General features: G+C 38.8%; 1 protein-coding gene across 2 annotated transcripts in view; it reads left to right on the top strand.

Annotated features, from left to right (window-relative positions):
- The window catches only part of GRID1 (glutamate ionotropic receptor delta type subunit 1), a 689,073-nt gene that overhangs the window by 562,862 nt on the left and 101,550 nt on the right, over positions 1–24,661 (top strand). For both annotated transcript variants that reach the window (XM_027062464.2, XM_027062467.2), the window contains exons 9-12: positions 6,291–6,392; positions 7,831–8,028; positions 11,495–11,819; positions 13,018–13,156. In XM_027062464.2, coding sequence (XP_026918265.1) covers positions 6,291–6,392; positions 7,831–8,028; positions 11,495–11,819; positions 13,018–13,156 — 764 coding nt within the window. The remainder of the gene's footprint in view (positions 1–6,290; positions 6,393–7,830; positions 8,029–11,494; positions 11,820–13,017; positions 13,157–24,661) is intronic.

Below are 24,661 nucleotides of genomic sequence, written 5' to 3'. Positions count from 1 at the left end.
ATCCCACCCAGGGCCATGATCCTTTCAAACATATACTGAACTCATCTATTCTCTAATAAAAATGGATTATGGAACAAAAGCTAATAGAGGGATTATGGTTTTAGAAAAGTCCATGCACTGCCATGATTATAAACCCACTGTGGCTATCACTACTGATGCCCATATCCCAGCCAGGGCTGTGTGCTCAGCTGAAAGCAGTCACTGGCCAATGAGGGTATAGCTCAAATTGGATTCCAGCAATGGCTGTGAGGTATGACCAACATGGCCGTAAAAACTTCACTTCCTTCCTTCAGTGCTCTCTTGAGATAAGCTTACCACCGAAGTGGTTGGTCACTAGTTGTAAAATGTGAAATATAGGTTATTGATCTACTGTCTTGTTGGATATAGTTAAATATGAGATTTGAGATGAAGCAAACCTACTTTCTTTCCTTCCCTCACTCTCTCCCCAGGAATTGGTGAGGCTCTGTATATGGAACTGGTCATAGCCTGTGTCTGGGCTGTGAAGCAGTTAGACTGCCTCTCCTCTCCTTCCCTCCTCCCCATGAAAAGAGATGGCACTTCAAGAGACCTCTGTAACTAGATTATAGACCACAAAGCCAAGTCTTCCAAAGGAGGCCTGTCCCATTTATGGTTAATAGCCCTGCATTTATTAAATACAGGGCCACAGAGTCCCAAATCTCCACATCTCACAACTCAAATGCTAACGTGAAGAACACCCCGATTAACTCAGGAAATATATTTTCCTGAGACCAGTGGGTTATGAAATTTATTCTCCAATTGGCTGATCTCTTGAACAGTTGTTTGTCATAATCAGATTTTGAGACCATATATCTCCTCTCAAGGGATGATTGTGCTCTAACCTCTGGCTCCATCCATGCTTCTGGTCTGGGTAGAGCAGACCTCCTGGATGAATGAGAACCAGAGCTGTCTTATCAAATAGTGGCAGTTCTCGTATTGTTTAACAGTGCTGGAAATTAGTTTTTCAGGCACTGATCTTGACAGGTCAGCTGTCAAAAGTGGGTGTCTGTGGCCATAAAATTCATCGATCCCATAAACAAAATTCTGTCTGCAAAATACAAGGGGAAGTCAGAGTAGATGCACTTATGTACAAATGAAATGGTCTGCAGCTGTATGAGTAAGTGTCAGGACTTCTACAGGGGAAAGCTTTTTCTGGCTTCCCATTTATCAAGCCTATCAGCCTCATTTGGTTTCATTGACTGAAACTTTTTCCTGGCATTCTGAGCCAAGAGAACCAGGCAGCCTCAGGAAGGAGGCAGAATACAGTCTCCTAATTTTGATCGGCGGCAAGCTTGGAAATCTATTTAAAGGCTTTATTTTATTTTTTAAAAAATCCCCCTAGAGTCTTCTGTTTGGACCATGCTTTTTCTGGTATTATATATCAAGTGTTCAGAGGGATGGCTCAAAAATGATGAAGGTTTGGGACACCTGGGTGGCTCAGTCGGTTAAGCGTCCAACTTCAGCTCAGCTCATGATCTCACAGTTCCTCAGTTTGAGTCCCGCGTTGGGCTCTGTGCTGACAGCATGGAGACTGGAGCCTGCTTTGAGTTCTGTGTCTCCTCTCTCTGCCCCTCCCCTACTCCTTCCTCTCTCTCTGTCTCTGTCTGTCTGTCTCTCTCTCTCTCTCTCTCTCTCTCTCTCTCTCTCTGTCTCATTAGAAATGGTGAAGGTTTACTGCTCTCATCTTAAGATTCGGGTAAGAACACAAGGCTTTGTAGAAATGGGGGGATTCACTCAGCCTGGGGCACTCGGCTTCAGGCTGATGTGAGGGAATAATAAACTTCCCTGCCCAACTGAAGGATCTTGGATCCTGGAACATGGTTGTACTTTGATGTGTTTGAAGGCAGAATTTTGGTTTCACTTTGAAGTATCTTTTCTTTCTCTGTCAGAGTACAGGATGCCCTGAAGGCCAGGGAGAGAGAGGTCTACGTTAAAAAACAAAAACACACAAAAATAAAAACCTTTAAGTCCTAAATACTTTCAGACAAAAAATAGGGGTAATTACAGGCTTGGAGGATTTTTTTTCCCCTCTCATGTACTTGAGCTTTGATTTAAATGGCTTTGCCTTAGGATTGCTGTATTTCTTTCTTGGTGGAGAAGGATTGTCTTCATGGAGCTAGACCTCAACAGTGGCCACTTCCCCATCTCCAAACCCAGTAGGCTCATGGGGTCCACACCATCTTGGAGAGGTCATAGAATGGGAGATGTCATGCTGGATGAACCCACAGTTGCCTCTTCTAGGCATTAGGCACCCCTTGGCCACAGCTCCTGGCAGCCAAGGGGACTGATTTATTGGATTCTGACCCTCAGACTGGCCTTGACAAACAAACAAATTATTTGACTTTGATCACTCCCCTCCATTCAGTCCTTAGTCATACAAATACATGTGATAGGATTTTGTCACATATACTAGTTATTTCAATCAACAGCTTATTTTCCTTCCTGTGTAAGTAGGTGAAAAACCTGTTGAAAACATATAACACTGTCAAGAAGTCATAATGATTATTCATAATTCCACCACCTGGATATATAACCATATTACATTTTAACAAAGCTCCTCCCATTTTTACCACCACCCTTTTAAAGAAACATAATTAAGGTTTTATTGCACAGTTTTTATATCCTGATTCTTTACTTTGTCATTATTATTTTATAACAGATTATTTCAAAGCGATTGTTTCTTTTGAATAGCCCCTGAACATTTGGTAGGCAGGGAAGTTACTTTTATTTTACTTTTTATACAAGAAAATGGAATCTCAATGGAGTCATATTTATTTAAAAAATATTTGTAGACTGCCTTCTGTGTTTTAAGCACCACAGTAAAACATGCTGTCTGAGGTCGTTCAGGTAAGTGGTAGAAACAACCAGAATATCAGTCAGCTGACTACTGAACGTATGCTGCTTTCATATCTCCAAGTTCCTATCTTCTTCCCCAAATCTTTACCATACAGAGTAAGTTGACATTTGAGAGAAGAACATGGCATTCAAAGCAAGGTTGGAAACTCTAAGATGAGAATAAGCAAGGTAAGGTCTAGTCCAATGGCCCAAATTTCTAGACAGTTTATGAAGACAAGGTTTTAATCTCAGTGGACAGGATAACAAACCCAAATAGCACAGTAGGATCACAGACTGAGGTCCAGTATGGAAGACACTGGAGATGCTTTCTACTGCAGCTGTGTATAATTGGAAATTGGGCCAAACATTGCATTAGCTGTGAGGAATGTATGACACTAATGTAACATCTTAAATAGGGGAAACTGGGTGTAGGGTATATGGGCAGTCTCTAAACTGCCTCTACAACTTTTCTCTTTATCTAAAACTATTCTAAAGTGGAAACTTATTTTTAAAAAATATGAATAAGAATGTACCAGACCCAACCAAAGAGGGATGTTATTACAGGCAGAAGGAACTACATGTAGGGTCAGGAAGAAGCATGCTGTGTGAGGTGCATGAGGAAGGTGCAGGGTTTGGTGGGGTTGGCATAGACTGTGCCTACGTAAACTGAAGTAAGCTGATGGTCAGTCTTGGATCTCAATGAGGAAGGCCTTTCTTTTAGGCCAAGCTTCAGAGTGTTTGAATATATTCTGTAGGAAATGGGAAGTTGTTCTAAAATTTTCATTGACACAGATCGTGTCTCAGTTTGTTTATTACAAGGTTACATATCAGCATGATGGAGGAGGCTATAGGAGAGAGAGGTTGGGGGTAATGAGATCAGTGAGGAGGCTATGGCAATACTCTGGGGCAGAGGTGCTGCTGCCTTGAGCCAGGCAGGGGGCTAGAAAAAGAAGGTTGTATGGACAGGCATTGAGAGGCAGAGCCCTTCTCACAGCTGAGCTAAAACTCTAGAAGGACAGGGCTTCATTCCAACTGCTTTTTCCTGTGCCTCCGTTCTCCATTCCTATGACTGATTACAATCCCACTAGACAGCCAGGTAAAATTTCTTTGATCAAGTCCAAACAGGGCCCCAGTCCAGGTGCTTGCTCATCTAAGCCAGGGTAGCACAGAGTTCAGATGCCCCTTCACCTGTGCCAAGGGGGTTTGGCAGCACGTTAGGAATTCATGTCTTGCTGCAAGGCAGAATATCTTGTGCTTGGAACTCACATGTTATCATTAGGACAAGATCGCCTTCATTATGACTCTTTCAGTCATTGAGGTGGTCCAAGGGACCTTCTTAACACCACCCAACTCAGTCGGTGCAGGTTACCCATCAGGGCTAAGCAGCTCCAATGCCTGATAGTTATGCGAATAAGATGCAAGCAGCCCAAATACACATCATGAGTCCCCTCGTCCATGTCAGAAGGTCCAAAGAATGTAGGGAATCAACACCTTGACTCTTTTTGTCTGGGTTTGTGTCTTCCCTTTGACCAGAATTTTGACCCAGATGCAGGAAGTGATTCTGGGTCCCAGTGCTATTTCCTGAGACCCAGTGGAGAAATAGCCATGAGCTTTCATTCTGATGATACCCGTTACCAGAGCATGGCATCTTTGCTATCCTTGAACAGGACTTTGGGTAGATTTTAACTTTGCTCTTTACTGCAGTGCCTCTGAAATTAATTAGTGGTGGCTGTGAGGAGCTCCTCAGAGCACATGGCCATGCTCTTAACTAAATGATTCATTCATCACCACTAGGTATCCTATTACTTAGGATGGAGTGAGTCTTAGTTGGCATTGTGTAGAAAGTGACAGCTGGAGTTTCCACGTTCCTTTTAAACCAGGTTACAACCATGTATCTCATTCTGATGTTCCTGCTCTAGGTCTCAGGGTTCTAGTATCTTCCAGGTGGAATGGTCCTACAGATTTTGCAACTGTGGCCTCATAGTCAGAGCTCAGTGTAGAGACCCTGCTGTAGACATCAAGGCTACAGGACATGCTGTAGAAAATAGAAGTGTCCTTAGGTGGTACTACTGGTGGCTTCTTTAGGACACCTGGTGACATTTCTCCACAGATGAATAGTTCTTCTGTTCAGCCTAACTAAGGGACTTGTGGACTTTCTCTGGCGAAGAGTAGATGCTGCCTGCGGTGGTTTGATTATTTGATTATTTAACCCCTTGCTACTTAAATGGTGGCCATAGATCAGCAGCAGCAGTGTCACCTGGGAGATTGTTAGACAGGAATAATCACAGGCTCCAGAATCAGAAAGTGCATATTAAATCCCTGGATAATTTGTGTGCATATTATAGTTTGAGGATCACTGCTTTAATCTATAGCAGTGGTTTACAATCCTGGCTGTGCATTAGAATCACCTGGGAAGCTAAAATATTCATATCTAGCCCACTACAGACCAATTAAATTTGAATCTCTGGGGGTGAGGCCCAGCCTTCAATATGTTTAAAAGCCTTCTTAAGAGAATCTAATATGCAGTGACCTAGAAGAACAGGGTTTCTCGATGAGGATTGCTGGGGAAGTATTAAAATCCCTCAGTGCTGCGATCCTGATTAAGTTCCCTTGAGATGGGGGCTGGTATCTGTATTTTGTTTACATTTCACCAATTAATGATTGAGAATCATTGATCAGACAAAAAAGTTCATCATGGTTGCCCGGACGCTACAGGGATGCAGAGAGGGGAAGCAGGTCCCAAGAACTTCTGTGTCTCCTGTTGTTTCTGAGCCAGGATAGGGTATCCTTGACCACCTCAGGGTGCCTGTCAGAGATGCATCAGCCTATTGGATAAACTCTGCAAGCTCAGGAAAATATGGTGGTTCAGAGTATGTGTATTCTTAGCCTATACCTGCATATCAAGCAAAATTATGAAATATGCATTACAGTGAAGACAGGCAGTGAGCTCTTGACCTTTGCACTAGGCATCAGGGTGCAAAACAAGCTGTACATGTGGGTCTTTGTTACCTGGTTCACTGCTGATTGTCATCCTGCCCTGGTGGCAGCGATGGCTGAACTCAAGGGCCCTCTGGCCCAGGCAAGTAAAGTTGTAATTAAGAAAGAAGACACTTTGTGGGAGACACAGTGACATGACCTCAGTGGGCAGGCAGAATAAAATTATACAGAAATATTCATTTTAGAAACAAGTTCTTACCGATTGGTTTTATTTTAAAGACGTGGCAGGTCCTTGAGTTCCAGATGAGCTGATGGAAGAAGTGGAACTTTCTATCACACCTGTATTCTTTCTAAGGTTTGAAGATGGCTCTGAGTGTCTGGGAAATGGATTGGGCTGCTGTCCGCCTCTGTGCCTGACTCAAGATCCCAGTTTAGGAGACGAGTTCCTAGGTGCACACAGGTGCCCATTCTGTCCCTCACACTCCCTTTTTCCTTCACAGTTGGCGACGTGGGACTCAGAGAAAGGTCTGAATGGCAGCCTGCAAGAGAGGCCCATGGGCAGCCGCCTCCAAGGACTGACTCTCAAAGTGGTGACTGTCTTGGTAGGATCATGGGCATATTGGGGAGGTTCACCATTCAGGATTTTGAGCTAGAGGCTTCTCTCCATTTGGTTTAATACTGGGTTTGGAGAGAAGGGGATCTTGAGTAGTGGCTTGAGTGTTCATAAGGCCTCTTTGGCAAATAATTTTGCAAATAATGACGTAAGAGTAAGATCAGAGATTCTGCCCCAGGGCCTTCCATGGGAGGTGACTGGGCTGCTCTACAGAAAGATCACAAATCTGGATCCACTGCTGGCCCATCTCTACCTGCTCCTGGATGTAAACAGTATGTTGACCTACTCGTGGTCCTTAAGAGAACTTTGCTGGTAGCCAGAGTCCCCAGAAAGATGCTCGGAGGAGGACATTCTTCCAGCACCCAATCCCGCTGATGACCCCCATGTGGTGCAGACTTTATAATGAAAACCATTTGTTGCAATTTTTCTGCATGGATGTCCTGGAATCATAGACTTTTAGATCTTTAAGAGATCTTAGAATCATCTTCTTTTCAATTTCTTCCTTCACCTTTCCAGAGCTGTAGGAGACATTTTAGATTTACTTCTTATCAGCTGGCCAGACATGGTTCAAATGTCCCCTCTGTCGCATCAGGCACTGACATCTCCTTGGCTCTAGAAGCCTTTGGCAGCAGTGTTCGTGCATTCCCTGAATGCACATCACATAATAGGCATTATACCCACCCCCCCCCCCCAACACACACACACTCCCAGTTAAATTAATGAGGTATGTTCTCTGAGGCTATTTGCCAAAAGTCCACTGTTGGTCAGTTTCACAGGATTGTGGCGGGGAAGGCTGAGGTGTTTTCCAGAGGACCACATGCCCTACAGGAGCACACATGACAAAGCACAGAATGCTTTGTTTAATTCTGTGGGGTTTAATTCTGTCCTGTCCTTTGACTTATGGTATGACATTCTCCCATGAATCAGAATCCATTTTCTAGTACAATCTGATAGATGTAATTCTGTCTTCTCTCAATCAAATATCATAGAGCTTTTATTGTAGTTCTTTATCCTGGATGAGAAGTAACTACAGTTCTTATGTGGGTCCTGAAGAATTATGGCATTTCCTAAGGACGGAGTCCTGAATGTCACAAATGAAGGAATAAAAACAAATCATGTCATTCTGGCAATGGGGTTCTGGGCAGAAGTTGGGATAGCATCACACAGGACAAGTAAATCTCCATTCCTCCATCAATATGCTGGTTGCAGGGATCTTCCTACGTACTATGCTCTGAATTTCCATAAACTGCTTTAAAAAAGGGCAGAGATGTTCAGACTCCAGCCCTAAATTGCGCATATACATGCCCATGTTGGGAAACATTCTAAAGCTATGATTCATCAGGTTGATCTTTCCAATAATACCCTGGAAATATATGTGTTAATGAACCTGTTATTTAATTGAAGAACATCCATTCTGTTGTCCTCAGGAAGAGCCTTTCGTGATGGTGGCTGAGAACATCCTTGGACAGCCCAAGCGCTACAAAGGGTTCTCCATAGATGTCCTGGATGCATTGGCCAAAGCTCTGGGCTTCAAATATGAGATTTACCAAGCCCCCGATGGCAGGTATGGTCACCAGCTCCATAACACCTCCTGGAACGGAATGATCGGGGAGCTCATCAGCAAGGTAAGTCCCAAAAGCAGGACCATGGGGAGGGGCACCCTAGTCTGCCTCTGGGGTGATATCTAAATTTGATCCATTAGGCAGTTAGAACCTTGGAACTAACTAAACAAACCATAGCCTACCACTCACTCTTCACTCACTAAGACTCTCTTTTCTTCAACCCACCCATTTCTGCTCTTTTATTTTTCTCATTTCCTGGCACTCTGTGTTTTCCTTCAGTGCTCATTGCTGTTTTTCCTTTTGAGCCTATCTGCTGAGCCTGCTTTATAATATACCCTTCTTCAAACCTACCCCCATATTTGGGCTGAAATAAGAACTTAGTTCTCATGGGAAGTTAATGAATGCTTATTCTTTTCTCCCTCATGACCCACAGGTGGGGTGTGTATATGCAAGTGTGTGTGTGTGTGTGAATGGGTGTGTGCGTGTGTCTGTATTGTTGTGTGTAAGTGATACAGCATTCCCTACCTCCTCAAATTAGTTTCAAATAATCACTCTTCCTGTCTCCTATAGAGCCTGGATCCTCATTGAGACTCATGGTATGAGGCCAGTTCACTGTGTTCCCATCCAAGCCTTCTGTCCTCCCATGACCTCTGCGTCATTTCCTTACAATCATTTATGATGGTGGTATCTGCTAAAGCCTTCCCTCTCTAGTGTTGATGTTGCCACCAACTTTGATGTTTCTGACATCCCTATGGACAACCCTGGGCTCCCAGCGTTTTGACCGCCTCACCTCCAGTGACCTTTGTTTGTGCTCCACATCAGCACCGTACAGACGCATCTTGTTAGTGTCCTACATACTACTGTCACTGTCTCACTCCATGACAACTGCCTGTTAACCTTCTGACTCTTTTGAACCTTTGCTCCTAAAACATTGGTCCTTCGCTTTATAAACTCATAAAGGCAGACCAAATGTCTCCAATTTCCCCTAAGATTTTTTTAAAAAAACTTTGTTGAGGTATTAATTTATATATGAAATTCACCCATTTAGGATATACAATTCAATGATTTTTAGTGAATCTACTGAGTTCTGCAACCATCATCATAATCCAGTTTTAAACTTTTTAATGTTTATTTATTTTTGAGGAAGAGAGAGAGACAGAACATGAGTAGGGGAGGGGCAGGGAGAGAGAGGGAGACACAGAATCCAAAGGAGGCTCCAGGCTCTGAGCTGTCAGCACAGAGGCCAATGTGGGGCTCACACTCACAAGCCATGAGATCACGACCTGAGCCAAAGTCAGACGCTTAACCAACTGAGCCACCCAGGTGCCCCTCGTTTTAGAATAATTCCATCAACCCAGTGATATCCCTCATACTTATTTACAGTTAATCCCATTCCCAACCCCAGCCCTAGGCAGCCATTGATCTATTTTCTATCTCTATAGAAATACTTTTGTGAACATTTAACATAAATGAAGTCATATGATATATGGTCTTTTGTATCTGCCCTGTTCCACTGAGGTTCATTCTTCTGTAAGAATTTTGTGCCCTGTGATACTGCATCCTTCCCTGCCTGGTGTGCCCTCAGTGGTTGATCAGATAATGCTGTTCCCTTCATCTTTTGTGATTTTTTTTGTTCTGGGTTTCTTATTGTACTGAAACCCTGACTTGATTACATTATCTACCCGCTGACTCTGACATCCAAGTTGCTGCATGGAATTAGAGGAGAAAATCACAAATTTGCTCAGATGGGTATGTGAACAATGTGTGGTCTCTAACCTCAGCTAGGTCTTCAGGACAGCCCAAGTTCCTTACCTTGTCCTTTGTTGGGCCCTTCAGCGATATCCCATAGAGATTGTTTTCCTCATGTTACAAGCCATCCCTCTACCTGTGTCATGAGTCGATCCCTTGTACTTCTTCTGGACCTGGTTTAATTAATTACTTTTCCTTATTCCTATGTTTGTAAACCTATCCTGCTCCACTATATCTCTTCTTAATCCTTAATTATGGTCTGAACTCTCTAAATCTTTAAAAATAAATCCCTGGATCTTGAGTTTTTGAAAAAAGAGGCAAGAACCAGAGATGCAAATGTAACAACTCTAAGAAGAGAGCTTCACCAACGTTACCTCCAACATTTTTTCTCCTTGCTCTAGATATGTTGTTGGATTTCAGTTTTGTTTTATTTTATTTTATTTTATTTTATTTTATTTTATTTTATTTATTTATTTTTTTATATTATTTTTTGGATTTCATAGTTTACAATATCAGTATATCTGCTGCCCCTCTAGCTCATATATTAGACCTGATAATTTTTTTTCTGATAAAATCTTTCTGTGTATGTTTTCCCAATTTACATATATAGGTTGAATTAGTTGTTAGAGCTGGTTATTCTAAAACCTAGTTTTATTTTTATTTTTATTTTTTGAGGAGATATTTTCTTTTTTTCTTTTATTATTTTATTATTTTTTTGAGAGAGAGTGTGTGTGTGTCTGTGCATGATTGGGGGAGGGGCAGAGGGAGAGAAAGAATCTCAAGCAGGTTCCATGCCTAGTGCAGATACAGGAGTCAGTCTCACAACCCTGAGATCATGACTAAGCTGAAATCAAGAATCGGATGCTCAACTGACTGAGCCACCTAAATGCCCCTAAAATAAACCTAGTTCTGTTGATGCCTCCCACTTAGAGGTCCAAGAGTCAAGATCAGGATGGTCATTATGTATTTTAGTGCTCCAGTGGTTTAAGTGGGGACTCCAGGCCCATTATTGGCTGCCACCATCCATCTAGGCATAAGTATCCTAACCTCCACCAGTCTTGGCAGCTTTAATCTCACATCTAACTCCATCTTAATGGAGTCTTTGTCTATTTTAAAATTAATCCCATCTTGGAAAGCAGAAATCTTGCTTTAGAGGTCACAGTATAGAGTGCCCAGAGAGTCTCTTTACAACGTGGCTTTACTATATGAAGAATCAACCCATATGTCTGAGAGGCCATGAATTAAGGGCAGTGGACAATGAAGAGAAGTAGATAACCCCTTTTTGCTTGGAGGACATTACTCTCTGGCATAGAGTCTACATACAAAACAACCAGGGACTAAGACATCGATGAGATATAAACTAGTTGTACAACTCACCGTATAATTTCTGAAGAACCTTGGAAAAGGGAGACATCATGTGGGCTAATGGAAGTTTGGAGAGGCTTAATGGAGGTATAAGAAGGATGCAGATAAGCCTAGAAGAAGAGAGAAGGGACTTCTTGGTCGGGGGCAGGGATGGAGTAGAGGGAAATACCAGCAAAAGAAAGAAGATAGTGATAGTTTGTGAGAAGAACAAGAAAGTAAAGACAAACTACAATTCAAGCAGACAATTTAGTGCTGGATTATTTTTTTTACAGTATTCAAGGTCACGGCATGTCACCTCTTGAATCCATTTCCTCTGGACCGAGTAACCCAAAAGGCAGAGGGCAAGCCTTGACACAGGGTGGGACCCAGCAGGAAGCTGAGGACTGCTTTCTGATCAGATGATTTTGCCTTTCAGAGAGCAGACTTGGCCATCTCTGCCATCACGATCACCCCAGAGAGGGAGAGCGTTGTGGACTTCAGCAAGCGGTACATGGACTATTCAGTGGGGATCCTAATCAAGAAGCCCGAGGAGAAAATCAGCATCTTCTCTCTTTTTGCTCCATTTGATTTTGCTGTCTGGGCCTGCATTGCAGCCGCCATCCCTGTGGTGGGTGTGCTCATATTTGTGCTGAATCGGATACAGGCCGTGAGGGCTCAAAGTGCTGCCCAGCCCCGACCATCCGCTTCGGCCACCTTGCACAGTGCCATCTGGATAGTCTACGGCGCCTTCGTACAGCAAGGTACTTTCCTGGTTTCCTGATGTTGCTGTAGCTCCACGGGCCTGGAAGAACTTGCCCATTGGCAGATTCCTTAGATGCGTTTTGCCAAAGTCCTTTTAAATGCAGTTTTATTTAATCTCTAGAACGATACTGATATCATGCTGCATTCAGTTTCTCTGAGTTATATCAGATAGAAATTAAATGAAGTGACAAGGAACTCAACTTCAAAGCCTAATTCTGCACTTTAGATAAAATTGACTTTGGAGTTCTGCTTTGCACTTTTCTCCCCTCCCACATCAGATTGATTGTTATGCACATGGGGTATGTCAGATGAAACTGAATCTCACTTAAATTTGAAGTCTTAATAGGAAAAAAAAATCACAATTGTTTTGTAATCATCTAAGCAGCACTCCATCCATTCTTGAGATAAAAGTCCCCTTTCTTTGTGAAGTCTGGAGAGCACTTGGTGAGTTACAGGATTATGCAGTTTGGACAAAAACAACAAATTGCAAAGTTCCCTAATGTGAGTGTTGGCCTTATTTGCACCATGGCAAAGCCTGTAGCACCTGTTTGCAAGGTTATATAAGAACAGTCAGTGAGAGGCTTTCTTCTGCTACCACCTAAGGGACCAGGGAGAAATAACTGGCCTCAACGGGGCAGCTTCTGACTGCAAGTCACAGGCAATGATTTCTGAAAATCCCAGGGAAAAAAAAAGTCGTCTAGTGAGGGCTGAATATTAATAAAAGTGATATCTCATTTCTGAGGTTTGAAAGAAAGCTGGGGAACCCTCCAGGTAGGAGGTAATTCTATATTTACAGAATTCCTGAGACTACTCTCTATGAATCTGAAATTCGAAAAGGATCTTACATCAGGTTGCAGCCCTGGAAACAACACAGGGAGGTAGAGTCTTCTAACTGGAAGATTTGATATTCAGAACTCTATCCTTGGCATTTTGACAAACACCACATCACTAAAAGGCGAATCCTACGTTTTTTTCGTATCTGGTGGGCCTTCATTCCTTTCTGAGATTGGCAGGCTTTGGGTTTTTTCCCAGAATTGTCATTGTGGTCCCCCATAACCAGTCAGCAAATCACTCCCCTGTTCCCCAGCCCATCCCCAGTGGTGGTTCCCTAAGCCAGGCTTCAGGCTGGAGTACTTCTGTGGGGATGGGAGTGAGAGTGGAAGCCCAGGACCAATCCACTGTGCTGGCCCCCTGCAGGTGGCGAATCCTCAGTGAACTCCATGGCCATGCGCATCGTGATGGGCAGCTGGTGGCTCTTCACCCTCATCGTGTGCTCCTCCTACACGGCTAATCTTGCTGCATTCCTCACCGTGTCCAGGATGGACAACCCCATAAGGTAAGATCCAGTCATCCTTCTAGATTAGGACCACTCAGCTCCGAGAGGCTGTAAAGAGAGCATGTAGTCTTGTCCAGGGCAGCCTGGTGTCATGGAGGCAGATGACTTAGATCCCAGATCTGCAAGTTGATTATTATGATCTTTAGCCCATAAGGAACTTCACTCCTGTTGTATTTTATTTCATACACAATTAAATAAATGTATAAATGAATTAAATAATACTTCTCTGAACATTGAAATGCTGCTTGTAAGACTAAGAAATCAAAACGTTAAAAATTAACAAATTAAATTTCCTCAGGCATTTAAGTGTTGATTACAAACTTATTTAATCAAAATTTTCTAAACATTAAATTAAAATTAATTAAGACCACAAGTGTAAGATGTTTCTTTCAAATCCTCAAACGCCTTAAAATTATTTTTAAAAACCTGTCATTATCACAGTGATTGGAAAACTTATTTCACATATATTTATAAAATTATAAAATTACTGAAACCAGGGAATGAGATCGTTTCTTTGTTTTATCAAAGTGGTAAAAATATGGCATAAAAGAATTAGTTCAACATGGTGAAATAAATTGGAAATGCCTCTGTTTTAGGAGATTTCCACATATTATGTAAATTGCAAATGAACTTGGGCAAAGTGAAGGGGTATTGGAAATGTGGGTGCTGAGGTGACCAAAGGCACAGATCTAGTCTGCATTTCCTTGGGTACAATGTTGGCTTCACTGTCATCGCTCACTTGATCCCTGATTAAGGTTTTCTGTGTCCCTGCCTTCAGTGATTTCTCCTTGAATTCATCACACTATCATTATATGGATTCTTTTGATCCATAGCCCTACTGGTCATCCACATTTAACCAGCTAATACAACTCCCAACTGACTATTTAAAACACTTCGGATGCTGGGCAGGATTCAAAATTTAGTATGAAATTATCCAGTTTTATTTTTTGGTTTACAATTTTACTGAGATAATTACATATTCACATGCAGTTATAAGGAATAATGCAGAGAGATCTCATGATATTCTCTAACTGGTTTCAACCTGGTGGTGACATTTTGCAACAACTATTGTATCTTATCACAACCAGGGTATTGACATTAATACAATTGACTGATTCTATTCTGATTTCTCCTCTTGTACTCATTACTCTGTGCATGTGTGTGCACATTGGGTTCTACACAATCTTTTCACATGCATAGATTTATGTATTCACCACCATAGTAAGGGTGCTAAAGAATTTTATTCCTGTAAGGATCCCTTGTGTTTTCACTTTATAACCACACCCATCTGCGTCACACTTCTTCCCCTCTAGTCTTGTTCTTAACCACTGGTGACCACTAATGTGTTCTCCTCTTCTAAAATGTTGACATTTCAGATATGTTATATAAATGGAATCGAACCTTTTGGATTGCGTTTTTCATTCGGCTTAATTCTCTGGAGATTCATCCGGGTTGGTGTGTGTATTAATAGTTCATTGCTTTTTGCCACTTAGTGGTATCCAGTGTACCACAGCTTGTTCACCAGCTCACACTTTGAAAGACATCTGGGTTGTTTCCAGTTCTGTGCAATTATAAATAAAGTCACTATGGATATTTGTGTGAAGAAATTTTCATTTGTTTGTGCTACATATCCAAGAGTGCAATTGCTGGATCATGTGGTAATTGCATGTTTTATAAGAAAGTATCAAGCTGTATTCCAGAGTGACTGTGGAATATTATGTTACTACTACTAGTGATGTGGGAATGATCCAGTTTCTTTGCATCTTTGCCAGCATTTGGTATTTTCACTATTTTTTATGTCATTATTTTCATAGGCATGGATTGATAACTCATTCTGGTTTTAATTTGCATTTCCCTGATGAGTAGTTGTGGTGAACACCTTTTCATGTGCTCATTGCTATCGATATAGTATTATTCTCTTTGGTGAAATATCCATTTATGTATTTTTCCCATTTTCTAATTGGATTGTTTGACTATTACTGTTGTGTTTTGAAAGTTCTTTATATATTTTAGATACTAGTTCTTCGTCAAACATGTTGTTTGTAAATATTTTCTCCACTCTGTACTCTCTCTTTTCAACCCTTAACAAGGTCTTTCACACAGAAAAGCTTTTAATTCTGTAAAGTCCAATTTATAAATTTATTCTTTTGTGGATCATACCTTTGGTGTCAAGTATAACTCTTGCCTAGCCATAGACCATGAAGATAATCTCCTGTTTTTTGTGTTTTTCCTAAAAGCTTTGTAATTTTACATTTTGTATTTCAGTCCACAGTCAATTTTGACTTATTTTTTTATAAACTGTATATATATGGTTTTGTCTATTAATGTCCAATTGCTTTTGCATCATTTATTAAAAAGACTATCCTTTTTTCGTTGAATTTCTTTTGTGATTTGTCAGTAATCAGTTGGGCATGTGTGAGTTTCTGAGTTTTCCATTTTTCCATTCAGTTCCATTGATGATGTGCCTATCCCTTTGCCAATACTACACTATCTTGATTACTGTTGCTACAGAGTAAACCTTAATATGTGGACAGAGTGACTCATCCTATTTTATTTTTCTTTGTTAAGATTGTTTTAACTATTCTAGGGCCTTCACCTTTCCACATCAATTTTAGAGTAAGCTTGTCTGTGTTTATAAAGAATTTTTCCATGGCTTTGATAGGAATTGCATTAATTATAGTTGAAATTGCATTAAACTGATAGATCTTAGCTTGCTGAGACTATTTATCATGAATGGGTATTGGATTTCTCAAATGCTTTTTTTTTTTGCATTGCTTGACATGACCATATGATTTTTCTTCTTTAGCTTATTAATACGATAGAGTACATTGATTGTTTTTCAAATGTTACGTACCTTGAATGAATCTCACCTGGTCATTATCTATGATTCTTTTCATATATTTTTGGATTCTGTTTGCTGATATTCTGATTGAGGATTTTTGCATCTACCTTCATGAGAAATAGAGGTTTGCACTTTATTTGCTGTACTGTTTTTGTCTAGTTTTGGTTTCAGGGTGACACTGGCTTCATAAATAAAATGATTTAGGAAGTCTTCCCTTATCTTCTATTTTCTGGGAGAGATTATATAGTTGGTGTTAATTCATCCTTAAATGTTTGGTATAATTCTCCAGGGAAACCATCTAGAAGATTTCATATTCTTAGAGCTTTTAAATTAATAATTAAAATTTTCATGGCTATAGGGCAATTCATATTGTCTTTTTCATCTTCAAGTCTAGTTGGTTTATAGTGCTGTTCATATTTTCCATTTACTTGCTGATCTTCTGTTGTTGTTGTTTATCAATTATTGAAAGTGGGATATTAAACTCTCTGACCATTTTTTTCAGAACTGCCTATTTCTCCCTTCAATTTTATCAATTTTGATTCATATATGTTGAGACTCTATTGTTAGGTGTAGATTTGTTTCTAATTGGAATTTTTTAATACTCTTATCGAATGACCCTTTTATCATTATATAATGTCCTTCTTTGTCTCTTATAAAAACTTTTCCCTTAAAGTTTACTTTGTCTGATATTAGTGTAGCCACTCCAGTTCTCTTTTGGTTATTCTTTGCACAAAATATATTTTTATTCTTTCGTTTTCAATCTGTCTTGGAATCTAAAGTGAGTCATTTCTATACACCATGTAGTTCAATTATGTTATTTAATCCATTCTACCAATCTCTGTTTTAATTGGAGACTTTAATCCATTTACATATAATGTAATTAGTGATAAGGAAGAACTCACTTCTGCCATGTTGCTATTTGTTCTCTATGTCTTACACCTCTTTTGTTCCTCATTTCCTCCATTACTGCTTTCTTTTGTGTTAAATAGATATATTTTATATACCATTTTAATTATCATGCTGTTTCTTTTACTATATATTTTTGGGTTATATTTTTAGTGGTTGCCCCAGGCATTTCAAATAACATCTTAATTCATAACAATTTAATTTGGAGTAAAGCAAACTTTAGTTTAATAGTATAAAAAAATGTTTCTCCTATTTCACTCTGTTCCACTCCACCCCTGCCACAACATCTCCTTTTTGAAGCTGTCTGATCCCTTACTTTTTAGGAAGTAATTAAACATTCTTTCCCCAATTTATTCAATGGAAAGTCTCCTGTATTTTTAATTTTTAAATTATTTTATTTTATTTTATTAATGTTTATTTATGAAAGACAGAGAGAGTGCAGGTGGGGAGGGGCAGAGAGAGAGGGGGGACAGAGGATCCAAAGCAGGCTCTGTGCTGACACAGCAAGCCTGATGCAGAGCTCAAACTCATGAACCGTGAGATCATGACCCGAGCCAAAGTTGGATGCTCAACCGACTGAGCCACCCAGGTGCGTGCCCCTAAATTATTATTTTTTATTGTTTTTAACTTAGTGGATAAACTTCACAATTTGTTTTAAGACAACTTTAGATATTAGAATAATTATTAAAATACATGTTTATAGTTTTTAATTTTAATTTCTAAATTGTGATAATATATACATAACAGAAATTTTATCATTTTAATCACTTTTAAGTGTATAGCTTAATGTCATTAAGTATGTTCACATTGTTCTACAAACATCACCACCATCCATCTCTAGAATACTTCATACTGCAAAACTGAAAGTCTATACAATACTCCCCATTCCCCATTTCCCTGACCCTGGAAACCACCATTCTGTTTTCTTTCTCTATAAATTTGACTATTCTAGGTGCCTCATATTAGTGAAGTAATACAGTTTTTGTCCTTTTATGACTGGCTTATTTCACTGAGCATATATTAAAGTTTCATCCATGTTGTAGCATGTGTCAGAATTTCCTTCCTTTTTAAAGCTAAGAAACATTCCATAGTATGCTAATACCACATTTTGTTTATCCATTCATCTGTTGATAGACACCTGAGTTGCTTCCATCCTTTGGCTGTTTAATAATGCTGCTCTAAACGTGGGTGTACAGATATATGTTCAGTATATCTTTTCAGTACTTTCAGGTATACAGTCAGAAGTGGAATTGCTGGATCATCTGATAATTCTATGTTTAATTTTCTTTCTTTCTTTCTTTCTTTCTTTCTTTCTTTCTTTCTTTCTTTCTTTCTTTCTTTCTTCCTTCCTTCCTTCCTTCCTTCCTTCCTTCCTTCCTTCCTTCCTTCCTCCCTTCCTTCCTTCCTTTCTTTATTTCTTTCCTAGGAACTACTTTATCATATTCAACAGCAGTTCCACCATTTGACACTCCCACCAACAACTCACAAAATTTCTAGTTTCTTCACATCCTCACCCTCACTTGTTTTTCTGTTTTGTTTTTGTTTTCATAATAGCTGTACTAATGGGTGTGAAGTGGTATCTCATTTTGGTTTTGACTGGCCATTTTCCTAATAATTAGTGATGTTGAGCGGCTTTTCATGTGTTTATTGTCCCTCTGCATATTTTCTTTGGAGAAATGTCTATTTAAATCTATTGCCCATTTTTAATAGGGTTGTTTGTTTTTGTTACTGAATTGTAGTTTTCTATGTATATTCCAGGTATTACTCTCTCATCAGATATTGATTTGTAACTATCTTCTCCCATTTTATGGGTTGCCTTTTAATTCGGTTGGTAGTGCCCTTGGGTGCAGAGAAATTTTTAATTTTGGCGAAGTCCATATTATCTGTTCTTTATTATTGTTGTTGTTGCCTTTGCTTTTTTGTTATTTCTGAGAAATCATTGCCAAATCCAATGTCATGAAATTTTTCATACGTTTTCTTCTAGGAGATAGGTTTTATTTTTAGGTCTCTGATCCATTTTGTTAATTTTTTAACGTGAACTAAGGTAAGGGTCCTACTTCTTTTGCATGAGGATACCCAGCTTTCCCAGCACCATTTGTTAAAAAGACCGTCCTTTTCTCATTGAATGGTTTTTACACCTTTGTTTGAAATCATTTGGCCATATAATGTGATAATATTTCTGGAGCTTTTACTTTATTCCATTGGTCTGTGTGTCTGTCTTCTGCCAGTACCACACTGTTTTGATTACTATAGCTTTGTAATATGTTTTGAATTCAAGAAATTTGAGGTCTCCAACTTTGTTCTTTTTCAAAATTGTTTTGGCTATTTGAGGTCCCCTGTGGGGGGGGGAGTTTTAGAATGAAATTTTCTCTTTCTCCCTGAAACATCATTGGAATTTTGATAGAGGTTACATTGAATTTGTAGATTGCTTTAGGTAGTATTGATATCTTAGCTATATGAAGTCTTCCAGTCCATGAACACAGATGTCTTTCCATTTATTTGTGTCTTTAATTTCTTTCAGAAAAATTTTCTAGTTTTCACTATATGTGTTTTTGTTTGTTTGGTTTTTTTTTTTTTTTTTTTTTGGTTTTAAGTGTATCACTAGGTAGTTTATACTTTTTGATATTATTTTACCTGGAATTGCTTTTGGATTCCCTTTCAGATTGTTCATTGTTAACGTATAGAAATGCAACTGATTTTGGTGCATTGATTTTGTATCCTACAACTTTGCTGATTCATTTATTAATTCTAATAGTTGTGTGTTCGGGTGTGTGTCTGATTTTAAAGTTTTCTACATATCAGGTCATGTTGTCTGACAACGGAGATACTTCTTTCTTTCCAATTTGAAAATCTTTTCTTTTCTTGCCTAATTGTCTAAGACTTCTAGTACTATGGTGAATGGAAGTGTTGAAAATGGACATTCTTGTTTTGTTCCTGACCTTAGAGGACAAGCATTGAGTATGACGATAGCTTTGAGTTTCTCATACATGGCCATTATTATATTAAGGTAGTTTCCTTTTCTTCCTGGTCTGTTGAGTTTTTATCATGAAATGGTATTGCATTTTGTCAAATGCTTTTCCTCCCCTGAGATGATGTGTTTTTTTTTCCTTCATTCAGGTAACGTACTATTTTATACTGATAGATCTTTGTATGTTGAACCATCCTTGTATTCCAAGAATATATTGGTTAGTCCTGGTGCATAATTTTTTTTATTATGCTATTGAATTCAACTTCCTAGTACAGTAAAACCTTGGATTATGAGTAATTTGTTCTGCAAGTGTTCTGCAAAATGAGCAAACATTTCTAATAAATTTTAACTTGATAAATGAGCCATGTCTTGCAATATGAGTAGTATGTGACACCAAATGTCACATGATCACAGCTGAGCCAATGGTTCTTGAGATTCGCTTTGATATACAAGTGCTTTGGATTTTAAGCATGTTTCCAGAACAAACTGTGCTTGCAAACCAAGTTTACTGTATTTTATTGGGGATTTTTGCATCAATATTACTCAAGAATATTGGTCTGTAGTTTTCTTTTCCCTTTTTTGGGATTTTGTAGCAGGATAATTCTGGCCTCATAGGATAAGTTAGGAAGTGTTCCCTTCTCTTGAATTTTTTGGGTAAAAACTTGAGGATGATTGGTGTTTATTATTATTTTTTTAAGTTTATTAATTTATTTTGAGGGGGGAGGGGCAGAGAGAGAGTGAGAGAGAGAGAATCCCAAGCAGGCCCCATGCTCAGCACAGATCCCGATATGGGGCTCAATCCCCACGACTGTGAGATCATGACCTGAGCCAATATCAAGAGTCAGATGTTTAACCGACTGAGCCACCCAGGCATCCTGGTGTTCATTATTCTTTAGTGTAGACTGTGTGTTGCTGGGAATTTGTTCATTTCATTTAGGTTTTCCAATCTATTGGCATACAATTGACAGGTAGTATAATATAAATATATTTAATCTTCTATCATTTCTACTTATACATTCTAAATTGTTTTTATGATGTTTATCATTCTATTACCATTATTATTACTGTGGTTTCCCCACCCTCCACCACCACAACTGGAAAGTAAGCTTCATCTTTTACTCTTTAGTGGTTTCCTTTATGCTTAATCTACATGCATTGCTATTTCTCTTTCAGAATCAAATGTGAAACCGTATATTTGTATCTCTTCCTATGTAAGATGATACTGGCATACTCTTTTTCTCTCCTCTCCTTCCACCTACTCAATCATGTTTTGGTATTATAATCTGAGTTTTTAGGCCCAGTTTACTATTGTTATTTCTTGTCTCCTCCTTCTCCACTTCATCCTCCTTCTTCTAATATATAATAGTTTCTCTAATATATATGTTTGACATTTTCATTCTTTTGTTTTATCCCATCTGCATTTATGGTCATTATTTGGACTGAAGCCTATGTTCCAGGGGTTTCAATGATTGTTGAATCTCTCTATTCTGCAATTTAGCCATTGTTCATTTCTTTATTGATGACTTTTTGTTCAGCTAGAGTAGTTATTTGAGCAATAGATCTAGCAAGAGTGGTATATTTTCTTAGATAATATATATGAGAATCATTTTCTGTTGCATTTATGCATTAATTAAAACCTAGCTGGGTATAATATTCTTGTGTTACAACTTTTCCCTTAATATTGTATAGAATTCTCTCTATTGTATGGATTCTATAGAATTTGCTCCATTGTTTTTCCTGTATGTAATGCTATACAGAAGCCTGAGAATACTCCATTCACCATCTTCTCCCCTCCTTTTTCTTTTCCTATCTTTCCTTCTCACTCTTTCCTCTGTTCTCTCCTCTTTTTCTCCATCTTCTTTTTCTCCCTCCTCTTCTCCTTCCTCCTTCTCTTCTCTCCTTCATACCCTTCTTGCTGCCTTTCCTCTTCCTCCCTCTACTTTAATCCTTCCTTCTCCTTCTCCTCTTCCCTCTTATTCCTTTCTCCACCTATCCCTTCTATTCGTCACTTTCTTCTTCCTTTTCCCTTTATCCTCCTTCTCCTTCCCTTTATCCTTCTCCCCCTCCTCTTCCTAACTATTCCCCCTTCTTCCTTCTTCTCTGTCTTCTTTCCATTATTTCCCACTTTTTCCTTATCTCCCTGCTTATCTTCTTCCTTCTCTCTTCTCTCTGTTTCTAATCCCTTTTCATTTTTCTCCCCTTCTTCTTCTTTTCTTCCTCCTTTACTTCTCCTTCTTTTCTATGCTTTCTTCCTCGTAATTAACCTTAATAACATCATTGAATTTAAAAACTTCCATCAATATTTAATGAGTTGGCCTATATGCTATTAATTATGATTAGAATTCTGAGTTATTTTTACATGCAAAAACAACCTGATAACTTTAGCTCAATAATTTTGTTATCTATTAAATATTTCCTTGTGTATTACATTCTTTTCATTTGTTTTCATTTTGTTTCCAGGAAATTCAACTTTTCATATGTTGATGTTATGAGTCTTCCATGTCTGTTGTATTCTCTTTGATAATTTTCAATTCATCATCCTTTTACTTTTTATTCTGAGAGTTCTTCAGTTTGTCTTCCAAATTTTTGATTAGATTTTCTCCAGTGTTCATTTCCTTTTCAACAACATTAATGAGTATGTAAATTCTCCTTTTATGTTTGTATTTACCCTTCATTTGCTCTCCTTATCACTCTGTTAGTACCTCTTTTTATGTCTCTGCCACTCTTTATGGAATTTTTAATTTTCTGTTGTAAGAGTCTTTACTATAGTGAATTATGCCTACAGAAAACCAAATATTTTTAAAACTATATTTTCTTTAACATATACTTTTCAAACAATATGTTTTTAGTGTCTTCAATGCAATGTAATATAAAATATTTACATATGTTTTATTTCATACTAAATCCTTTCCTTGTACCTCCATTTTGTTGTTTTGATGTCTAGTTTGTTCTTCCTTGATTCTGGATAACTCGTTCCATAAACTGATATGTAAAGACTCTGTGCGCCTCCTAATAGTTAACCTGGCTGCAGGTAGAATCATCCCCTCAGATCGTAACCTGGACTGGTGAGTTTAACTAGAAACTGTGACATGAATTCCCATTACCAGTCCTGTGCCTTAATGGAAAATTTTCCTTTTTAGAGCTTTTGCCCTGATAAAGTTTCTGTTTCTAGAATCCTGACTGATGCAGTCTCTACAACTGTAAGAAAAGCCACAGTGTTTCTTAGCCTTATTTCTGGAAATGTTCTGCTCTGTGTCAGAGATAAATGCCAGTGAACTGGGATTTCTGAACACTGTATTCTGCAGAAGTTAGAGGAATTCCAGGGCCTTCCAGTATTGCTTTCAACTGCTCCATTACTTTCAACTGTTTTGTCCACATATATACAAAGGGAAATCCACTGAGATGATGCACTTTCAAAGCAAGATGAATTTGAATCTTCCATTGCTATCTCCCACTAATTTGCTTTCCCAAAATATCTGATAAGTGGGTAGCATCCTTCCCTAGGTTCATGATACATTATTTCCTATAGTTTAAAAAATTACACAGTCATTTTAGTAGGTATCTGGAAGGCTTAATGATGGGTATATGTCCTCTCTTTACTGATGAATCTTTCTTATTAATCTAAATGATCTCAGCCTATACATTTTCAAACTAATATAAAACCATTCAATAATGATTGTAATACCCCTTATAAATGTTCATAGTCACTGTCCATGTAAATGTCCTGGTCTTTAAAACCTATAAATTCCTTTAAAGACATAGGGAAGGCTGGTATCCAAGAGAGATTGAAATTTTTTAGAGAATATATATATATATATATATATATATATATATATATATATATATATATATATAAAACAGTTACCTTAAGCAATTTTTAGCTTTTTCGTTTGGAGTGTGTATGAGGCCCATTCAGGGATGAGGGCCTATCTTACTTTTAGTTCACTAAACATGCCTCAAAATGTAATTACTTTCCTCTCCATTGCAATTACAGATTGATCTTCACCCGTTATGATGAAAGCAGACTCATTTGAAAATGGTAGCATTGGCAGGTGGTTTGGCAGTGCAGGCATCAATGCCCTGTATTTAGGAAATGCTTTGGTTAAAGTTCTAGGTGAGTAGAATTCAGAAGGATCACATTTAGAGGGATCCCATTTGGCCTGGAGGCTCATGTTGGCAAGCAGAAGCACAGTGGCATGACTAAGAGATGTACAGAGTGTGGTTGTAATGACATAGACACTAAAGCTTGATTGCCGGGGTTCAAATCTTTTCTCCCACTTACTAACTGTGTGATCTTGGGTAATTTACCTAATCTCTCTGTACTTCACTTTTCCACCTATACATAGGAGTAAGAATAGCATCTATCTCATAGGACTATTGAGGGGAGATTAACAAATATATGTTATAGTTTAGAATATAACCTGCCACATAGAAAAGACCATATAAGTCTAGATACAATTGTTGTTGCTGACAAGGATATTGGCAGTCAAAATAATAGCCCTGAGGTTTGGATTCCTGGATTGAGGAAAAGCAGCATGACTGGGAGAAGTGAGTGAGAAGATGATAGTCTAGGAAATAGACAACTCTGTTTTGGTATTGTCACCAGCTGGGTAGATGACATTAGTCACTTGTCCCTTCTCATTCTTAGTTTCTGTATCTATAAAACGGAGAGGTTGCTGTAGATGGCCTAGTCATGGTGTTTAAAATGTTTCTTCATCTTTTCATCGAATTTGGAAACATCAAATTTGTAAACTGAAATAAGCATATACTTCCTTCAGATAAATTCTTG

This window comes from Acinonyx jubatus, chromosome D2, assembly GCF_027475565.1.
Source record: "Acinonyx jubatus isolate Ajub_Pintada_27869175 chromosome D2, VMU_Ajub_asm_v1.0, whole genome shotgun sequence".
Taxonomy (NCBI): domain Eukaryota; kingdom Metazoa; phylum Chordata; class Mammalia; order Carnivora; family Felidae; genus Acinonyx; species Acinonyx jubatus.
Note: the sequence above shows the minus strand (reverse complement) of the source record. Positions and strands in the feature narration are given on the sequence as shown.